The sequence below is a fragment of the Hypanus sabinus genome, assembly GCF_030144855.1.
Source record: "Hypanus sabinus isolate sHypSab1 chromosome X2 unlocalized genomic scaffold, sHypSab1.hap1 SUPER_X2_unloc_4, whole genome shotgun sequence".
NCBI classification, from domain to species: Eukaryota; Metazoa; Chordata; class Chondrichthyes; order Myliobatiformes; family Dasyatidae; genus Hypanus; species Hypanus sabinus.
Genome location: NW_026779004.1, coordinates 307,855 through 317,690, shown reverse-complemented (window position 1 = coordinate 317,690; position 9,836 = coordinate 307,855). Strand labels below are relative to the sequence as shown.

Below are 9,836 nucleotides of genomic sequence, written 5' to 3'. Positions count from 1 at the left end.
TCCGCTAGATGGAGGAGAGTGGTGGTAGAGGGGAATTGGTTAGGTCTGGAATCCAAAAAGAAGCGAAGAGCTTCGAGTCCGTCCTGGTGGGGGATGGGGGTAGGTGATAGGAGATTGGTGAATAAAATCAGAGCTCATGGCATTGGGGGCAGGGTTTCAACATGGATATAAAACTGGTCTACTTCTGCACCTATTGTCTATTGTATATAGGGACTGGACGTCCACGGTGAAAATAAGGCAGTGGGGGCGAGGGAACTTAAAATCATTTAAAAAATTCAAAGCATGAGAAGTGTCACGAACATAGGTGGGAAGAGATCAAACAAGTGGGGATAAGACAGTGTCAAGGTATGCAGAAATAATTTCGGTGGGGCAGGAGCAAGCTGAAACAATAGGTCTACCTGGGCAGGCAGGTTTGTGGATCTTGTGTAGGAGGTAGAAACGGGAATTGCGGGGTGTGGGAACTGTGAGGTTGGTGGCAGTGGATGGGAGATCCCCAGACCTGATAAGGATGGTGATGGTATAGGAGACAGTGGCCTGGTGCTCCTTAGTGGAGTCATGATCAAGGGGTAAATAAGAGGAGGTATCAGAGAGTTGTTGCTGTGCCTCGGCCAGGTAGAGGTCAGTACTCCAGACAACAAGAGCTCCCCCCTTATTAGTAGGTTTTATAGTGAGGTTGGGATTGGTGCGGAGGGAGCGGAGAGCAAAACGTTTGGAATGAGTTAGGTTGGGATTGGAACAGGGTGTGGTGAAGTCGAGACGGTTGATATCCCGTCGGCAATTAGCAATAAAGAGATCCAGAGCAGGCAGAAGACCAGAGTGGGGTGTCCAGGAAGAGGAGGAGGGTTGAAGACGGGAGAAGGGGTCATCGATGAGGGTAGGAGAGTCCTTGTCAAAGAAGTAAGCTCGGAGACGGAGCGGGCGGAAGAAGAGTTCAGCGTCATGGCGTACGCGGAACTCGCTGAGGATTTGGGCGAATGGGGACAAAGCTGAGGCCCTTACTGAGGACAGAGCGCTCTGTCTCAGAGAGTTGAAGGTCGGAGGGAATGTTAAAGACCCGGCACGGATGAGAGATGGGATCAGAGGGAGGAGGCAGGCTGGTAGTGTCAGTGGAGAGGGACGGGTTGGGGTGAGAGGAAGTTGGAGACTCTGACCTCCCTCCCGCCAGACTGTCCTTCCAGGTGAGGCGACACTTCACCTGTGAGTCGGCTGGTGTGGTATACTGCATCCGGTGCTCCCGGTGTGGCCTTTTATATATTGGTGAGACCCGACGCAGACTGGGAGACCGTTTCACTGAACACCTACGCTCGGTCCGCCAGAGAAAGCAGGATCTCCCAGTGGCCACACATTTTAATTCCATGTCCCATTCTGATACGTCTATCCATGGCCTCCTCTACTGTACAGACGAAATCACACTCAGGTTGGAGGAATAACACCTTATATACCAGCTGGGTAGCCTCCAACCTGATGGCATGAACATTGATTTCTCTAACTTCTGTTAATGCCCCTTCTCCCCTTCTTACCCCATCCCTGACATATTTAGTTGTTTGTTTTACTTCTCTCTCTCTCTGCCCATCATCCTGCCTGTTCTCCATCTCCCTCTGGTGCTTCCCCCCCCCCCCCTTTCTTTCCCCTAAGGCCTCCCGTCCCATGATCCTTTCCCTTCTCCAGCTCTGAATCACTTTCACCAATCACCTTTCCAGCTCTTAGCTTCATCCCACCCCCTCCGGTCTTCTCCTATCATTTAGCATTTCCCACCCCTCCCCACTACTTTCAAATCTCTTCGTATCTCTCCTTTCAGTTAATCCTGACGAAGGGGTCGGCCTGAAATGTCGACAGTGCTTCTCCTTATAGATGCTGCCTGGCCTGCTGTGTTCCACCAGCATTTTGTGTTAGTTAGGAAGGTTCAATCTTTAGGTGTTAATATTGAAGTAGTAAAATGGATTCAACAGTGGCTGGATGAGAGATGCCAGAGAATAGTGGTGGATAATTGTTTGTCAGGTTGGAGGCCGGTGACTAGTGGTGTGCCTCAGGGATCTGTACTGGGTCCAATGTTGTTCGTCATATACATTAATGATCTGGATGATGGGGTGGTAAATTGGATTAGTAAGTATGCAGATGATACTAAGAAATGTGGCGTTGTGGATAAAGAAGCAGGTTTTCAAAGTTTGCAGAGATTTAGGCCAGTTAGTAAAGTGGGCTGAAAGATGACAGAAGGAGATTAATGCTGATAAGTGTGAGGTGCTACATTTTGGTAGGACTAATCAAAATAGGACATACATGGTAAATGGTAGGGCATTGAAGAATGCAGTAGAACAGAGTGTTCTAGGAATAATGGTGCATAGTTCCCTGAAGGTGGAATCTCATGTGGATAGGGTGGTGAAGAAAGCTTTTGGTATGCTGGCACTTATAAATCAGAGCATTGAGTAGAGGAGTTGGGATGTAATGTTAAAATTGTACACGGCATTGGTAAGGCCAAATTTGGAGTATTGTGTACAGTTCTAGTCACTGAATTATAGGAAAGATGTCAACAAAATAGAGTACAGAGCAGATTTACTAGAACGTTACCTGGGTTTCAGCAGCTAAGTTAAAGAGAAAGGTTGAACAAGATAGGTCTTTATTCTTTGGAGCGTAGAAGGTTGAGGTGGGACTTAATAGAGGTATTTAAAATGATGAGGGGGTTAGATAGAGTTGGCGTGGATAGGCTTTTTCCATTGAGAGTAGGGGAGATTCAAACAAGTGGACATGAGTTGAGAGTTAGGGGGCAAAAGTTTAGGGGTAACACAAGGGTGAATTTCTTTACTAAGAGAGTGGTAGCTGTGTGGAACGAGCTTCCAGTAGAAGTGGTAGAGGCAGGTTCGATATTGTCATTTAAAGTAAAATTGGATAGGTATATGGACAGGAAAGGAATGGAGGGTTATGGGCTGAGTGCAGGTCAGTGGAACTAGGTGAGAGTAAGTGTTTGGCACGGACTAGAAGGGCCGAGATGGCCTGTTTCCGTGCTGTAATTGTTATATGGTTATAATAAACAAAAATATAGTTCCCAGTTAATCTCGATGAAGAGTCTACCCTAGTCGGTGAAAATGTTATTTAGTGCTTTATGGAAATAAAACCTACCGTGGCTTTAGTTCTCTCTGAGTAAATAAGGAAATGAAACACCTTTGTCCTCGATGACAAGTGACTTGCGGCTTTCACCTCACAAAAGTGCCAACCCGAATAACTGCAACCCTCCCCTTCATATTCGTTGGCATTACCATCGATGGGTTCATTACTGTCAATCAGCTCGGTAGAGGGGTTCCAGGAATTAGAAAACCTCCAGGAGCAGACATGTAGCAACAAAGGCTCTTTGTAGTGTTGTGGAACATGACCAGAACTTGAAATAATCCCAAAGGAGAGAGACAAGTTGAGCCAAGTCTCCGGTTGATTGAAGGCAGAAGTACCCCATTTCCATACAGTCAGAGTATTTTCTGATCAGTTAGGATGCCTGATCCTTGCCCAGTTAGAAGATGAGGAGTTCATAGATACACATGGGAATCTACAGTACATTACTAACCATTCGGCTCCAACTTGAGATGAACTTTCTAACGTTGTGATGCCAGAGCTCATGACAGACTAAAATCTCACCTGAAATATTGTCCTTCACCCTCTAATATCTTTTGCAAATATTTTTACAGGTTTAAAATGCCAGAACACTTGTGCACGGGAATCTCAAACACATCAGCACGTCAGTTTCACTGTCTCTGAATGGATATTTAAGGAGTGAGCATATATTTTCTTTGCAACAACAACACATCTGTTGTCGATCCTCAGAGATGAAGAAGTACCTCATCCAAACTGGAAATGTATTTTGTGTCTGAAGTGAAGTTTTCTGCTGTAACTCAGTGTTATTCACTGGAACCAGGGTGCTGAGAACAGACCAGCATTTGTTCACTGGTGATCAGTTCTTCAACTGCATGGACCCTACAAGTGATTCAAACGTCTGACATTCACCTGCTCTGCGTGAGGGAGGGGAACTACCCAGTCATCCTGCCTGAAGATACATCAGCAATAGTGAGATGCTCCACCTGTTCTGACTGTGAGAAGCAATTCATTCTGCAATTGAATCTAAAGATAGATCTGAAAATTTTCCAGCTCAGATGGTGAGAAGGCACTCACACACTCAACCACAGCACAGTGACATCAGCGAGTTCACACCAGCGAGAAGCCAGTCACCTGTCCTGAATAGGGGATCGGGTTCACGCACTCATCTCAACTGAATGAACACCAGCGAGTTCACTCTGAGAAGATGCCGTTTATCTGCTCAGACTGTGGGAAGGGATTCACTCACTTTTCAACACTACAACGACACCAGCGAGTTCACACTGGGGAGAGGCCATTCAGCTGCTCAGACTGTCGGGAGGGATTCACTCAGTCATCTCACGTACTGACTCACAAGTTAGTTCACACCTGGAACAGGCCATTCACATGCTCTGAATTTGGAAAGGGATTCATTCGGTCAAATCAGCTACTGAGTCACCATTTTGTTCACACTGGGGAGTGGCCATTCACCTGCTCTAAATGTGGGAAGGGATTCACTCAATCATCTGCCCTTTTGAAGGACTACGGAATTCACGCTGGGAAGAGGCCGTTCACCTGCTCAGACTGCGGGAAGGGATTCACTCGGCCATCTCACCTACTGACACATCAGTTAGTTCACACTGGGGAGAAACCGTTCACCTGCTCAGACTGTGGGAAAGAATTCACACGATCGTATAACTTGAAAGTACATCAGCGAATTCACACTGGGGAGAAGCCGTACACCTGCTCAGACTGTGGGAAAGAATTCACGCGCTCATATGATTTAAAAATACATCAACGAGTTCACACGGGGGAGAAACCATTCACCTGCTCAGACTGTGGGAAGGAATTTGCACGGTCATCTGACCTGAAAGTTCATCAACGACTCCATCGCGGGGAGAAGCCATTTACCTGCTCCGAATGTGGGAAGAGATTCACTCGATCATCTCACCTACTGACACACCAGTTAGTTCACACGGGGGAGAAACCGTTCACCTGCTCAGACTGCGGGAAGGAATTCATTTGGTCATCTGACCTGAAAGTTCATCAGCGAGTTCACACTGGGGAGAGACCATTCATCTGTTTTGAATGTGGGAAGGGATTTACTCGGTCTTCTCAACTGAAGGAACATCGGCGAATTCACACTGGGGAGAAACCGTTCAAATGCTCAGACTGTGGGAAGGAATTCAGTCGGTCATCTCAACTGAACAAACATCAGCGAGTTCACACTGAGGAGAGGCCTTTCACTCCACCCTCCACCATCCACCCTTGCACATTCAGGTGACAGCTGACTCAAGAAAGACACCGACTGTGGCAGGTGGCAGGGGTCGCAAAACACATCCACGCTAGCTGACTTTTCTTATAACCTCCCGATTTGCACAGTTATCTTGACTAAACCACTTCCTACCTTCCTATCTTTATACCCCCTCCCCATTAATCTCCCCCGTTTAATATTCCTTGCCAACAAGGGAAGTTCTACGAGCTCCCATTTACTTCCATCCTCAGTTCCATTCTGGGTCACAAGTGAAGCAACACTTCACCTGCGAGTCTGTCAGGTTGATCTACTCTATCTGATGCTCCCAGTGCGGCCTCCTCTACATCAGTGAGACCCAATCCAGACCGGGAGTCCACTTTGCAATTACGTTTGCTCTGTCTGCAACAAACGGTCACAGACGAGCGAAAGTCTGCAGATGCTGGAAATCCAGTCAACACTCACAAAATCTTCTCAATGATTTAAAGTTTCCTTGCCCCAATCATCTTATTTTCACTGTGGATAACCAGTCCATATACACCTCCAAATACTCCCCGTCCATATACACCTCCACCTCCCACCGGGAAAGTCACAGAGCTCTCCATTTCCCTCTGGACACCAGACCCAACCACCACTCTCCTGCTCTTAGTTTCGCTTGTCTTCTTGTTTGAGCTGAGCTCTACTGTCACTTTTTTCTGTCACCTTGCAGTGAACTGGTGCTGGTCACGTGTGAATGATTTGGAAGGGAATGTAGGTCGGACAGTACGTGAGGTTGTGGCTGACACCGAAACAGGTGTGTGGGGAAAGTGAGGGCTGTCTACAATGGGACAGAGACCAGCTGGCAAAGTGGGCTCAGGAACAGCAGGTGGAACTTAACTGGGACAAGCAAAATGTGATTGACCTTGGGAAGTTATAACAGAGCAGAACACACAGAGTGAATGACAGGACCCAGGGAGAGTGGCAGAACAGAGGGGCAGAGGGATACAAGACCAGAGTTCCCTGAAAGTGGTGACACACGTGGACAGGGTGGTGACGAAGTTGTAGACGGGTTCTTGTGCTGTGTAAATCTGTGACTCTTAGTGTAAATGGTCTTGTCATTGTCCAGTTGTAAGCTGGTGAATTTACTTCCTCCTTCTTCTCTTAGAGAGACAAGAGTACTGGAAACCGTGCCATCTGGGTGAGCACAGGGAAACGCAGCATTTCACTGTACGAGCCAGCGGTGAAGCTGTGAGTGACCAGTCCACAATACAAGCCCGAGACAGCAGATGGTATTGTGAAGGTCAAATGGTTACGGCAATTAGTCGACACTAATAAGGAAGCCCATTATGTCGCAGACCATAACCTGGGAGAGAAAATACAGCAGAGTAAATCTGATTTTGACAGCAAACAAAACCTTGGAAGTTGGAAAGACGACAGAAGGTTATGTTCTCAATACGTTAGCCGGGGCCTATCACATCTCTGAGATTTGCAAGGGCATGTCATGGCAGGACAGAGCCAGTCTATCAAATCCAGACTGCTCCAGAGTCTTGAGGTTGGCATCATATGAACCCACTTGTAGATAGTTAATGTTCTCTGGAAACTGAGGTCGACAGGCACATTGTCAATGGGATGCTCCGGATGGAGATGATGATTCTCTCAGATTTATCTCTCAATCGACAATGGAGATGACGAAGGGGCATTTGATCCCCCTCGGACAGTTGGGCAAACACTTCCACTTTGCGCCCAGAGCTGAAGGGTAGTTCATTCATTGTCAACATCCACGAGGGTGGGTTAAGGCAAGGCAATCTTTCCCATCCTCTCAGTGACTATGGAGGAGAGAAACTGGTACATTCATCACTCTTGATGGAGAAGATGAATTTCGAGGAGGTATCAGGTAATCAGATAAGTACAGAAATTGCTCTTGCTGGTTTTACTAACAGATATTCGGAAATGATTGAATCTGAAATAATACCGATGATTGTCCTCATATCATAATGGTCAAATGCCCGATTGAAGAAGACATGTTTTCCAATACAGTATATTATTTTCCAATTGTATATTCATTATTCATCAAGTCTAGTGGTAGTTAACAGTGTCATTCCTCTGTCACTCAGTTAGCCGCGCCCACATGGGAGAAGTACACACACCGTACAAGCAGGGTTGTCAATAAAGATCCTGCATGCGGATGTCCCTCAATAACACACACAACATGGTGTCAATACAAAATCTATGGGTTGAAGAACTGACTCCCAGTGAACAAATGCGGGTGTGTTCTCAGCACCCCAGTTCCAGAGGATTTCACTGAGTTAGAACGGAAAATTTATTTTCAGACAAAACTTTTTGACCATATTTCGGGAAGTGTGTTATCATGCAGCGCGTCATATCAAAAGCGCAGAGGCCATTGGCAAAGACACTTGGCAGTCCTCGTTCTGGATTCCCTGAGGGTTAATTTGTCGGCTGAGTCGCTGGCAAAGAAGGCAAATACTATGTGTGCATTCATTTCAAGAGGACTAGAACATGCACGTAAGGATGTATTGTTCAATCTTTATAAAGCACAGGCGAGGCTTCACTTGGAATATTGAGTGATCGGCAGATAGCTGTGGGTCCAGGTGCTTGCTGAAGCGGGCGTAGATTTCAGCCACAACCCAAATCTGAAAGCATTTCAGCACTTAAGAGTACTAGCAAACAGTATTCATTAAGACAGCTTCCCCTGCTTGTAAACCCTGGTATAATTGTAACCCTTTTGAAGCAGATGAGAACTTATGTAGCAATGATTGAAAATGTCATTTAATACCCCCGCTAATTGGTCAGCTCTGATTTTCAGAACATTACCTTTGTAGGAAGTAACGGTCTGCAAACCCTGCCAGAATTGACATGCATTCGATGTCGCCTGCAGCCTCGCGTGGAATTATTTTTTAGCTCTGGAATTAGCCCTCAGCAAGTCATGCCTCGTTTATTTGTACAGACCTGGGTGGCCTGACTTAAATATCATAGCCCTAATGAGCCTCCTGCTGATCCACAGCTTTTGATCTGGGGTGTGTAAATTCTGGTTGGCACACACTCATCCACACAGGTTTTAATGAAGTCTCTAATCTGTAGGTAACTTTCTGAATGCTACTTTACCTACCTTTCCGATATCACATCCAATCAAAGTTACCGAAAAAAATTTGGGTTTAAACCCCTTTCAGAAGGGGTTCTGATAAACTTCTGATAAAATTAAGAATGAGTGGGAAAGAGAACTTCAAGTATCTTTATCTACAGAGGAATGGGAGAAAATTCTTAAACTAGTCAATACTCATCAATGTATGACAGACATGCTTTGATACAATTTAAGGTGTTTCATTGGGCTCATATGTCCAAGGATAATTTAGCACATTTTTATGGTCATATAAACCCTGTTTGTGATAGATGTAATTCTGAAGTAGCTTCTTTGACACATATGTTCTGATCGTGCCCTCTGTTAAGAAAATATTGGAAAGATATTTTTGATATTATTTCAGCAGTTCTGTGTGTTGATTTGAAACCTCATCCTATTACTGCAATCTTTGGTCTACCAGTGATAGACTCCAGTCATTTATCGTCATCAGGTTGTCGATTAATTGCTTTTGTGACATTAATAGCCAGAAGATCGATTTTATTTAAATGGAAAGATTCCAATCTTTCATGTTTTTTTCATCTTTCATGGTTTTCCCAGACGATTGCATGTTTAAATTTGGAAAAGGTTAGGAGCAGTACTATGAAGCCCTCAGTTAAATTTGAAGAAACTTGGAAGCCATTTATTCAATATTTTCATATGATGTAAGTTTACCCTTTATGAAGGCAACATGAGTGAATCTGCAGGTGCTGGAAATAAATAAAAACGCAAAATGCTGGCTGATCTCAGCAGGCCAGGCAGCATCTATGGGAGGAGGTAGTGACGACGTTTTGGGCGGAAACCCTTCATCAGGAGGGTGATTAAGACTCCTGATGCTGGGTTTCGGCCCGAAACGTCATCACTACCTCCTCCCATAGATGCTGTCTGGCCTGCTGAGTTCTGCCAGCATTGTGTGTTTTTATTGACCCTTTCTGAATCCTTTTTTCAGTAACTTTTAATGGATAAAAGAGCGGAGTTAAACGACAAAATATAATTTTAACTGATGAATTTTGGCAACCCGGTCTTTGTTTTTTTTTAGGTTAGTTTGTTTTAGTTTGTGTTTTTTTCTCTTTTTTTATAATTATAATTATCTTTTTCATGGTTCGTCACTTAGCGAGTGGGAGGTTAGATTCCATTTTTTACTTGGAATATGTGTTTCTAGATGTTAACCATTATTAATGTATTCCTGATCTCTATGTATTAGTATTAATATTGTTTATTGGAAACTTAATAAAAAGATTGAAAAAGAAAGGTTTTAATGAAGTCGGTGTCAGGCATACTCATTCACACTGGAAGATGAGTCACTGAATACACCAAATCAAAGTTGTCCTGTAGATGCTCCTGCGCCACACTTTTCCATATCTGCTTGGTCCTCACTGCTGTTGTTGCAGTACTCGGTGTCTGCTGATCCTCCAGGAG

The 9,836-nt window shown here is 45.0% G+C and overlaps 1 protein-coding gene across 1 annotated transcript in view; it reads left to right on the top strand.

The window, feature by feature from the left end:
• LOC132385884 (zinc finger protein 239-like) overlaps positions 1-9,644 on the top strand; it is an 11,765-nt gene extending 2,121 nt beyond the window's left edge. Inside the window, exons 2-3 of the mRNA XM_059958124.1 lie at positions 3,672-5,334; positions 6,450-9,644. Of these exons, the coding sequence (XP_059814107.1) occupies positions 4,283-5,334; positions 6,450-6,486 (1,089 nt within the window). The 5' untranslated portion in view covers positions 3,672-4,282 and the 3' untranslated portion in view covers positions 6,487-9,644. The remainder of the gene's footprint in view (positions 1-3,671; positions 5,335-6,449) is intronic.
• Positions 9,645-9,836: the final 192 nt, after the last annotated feature.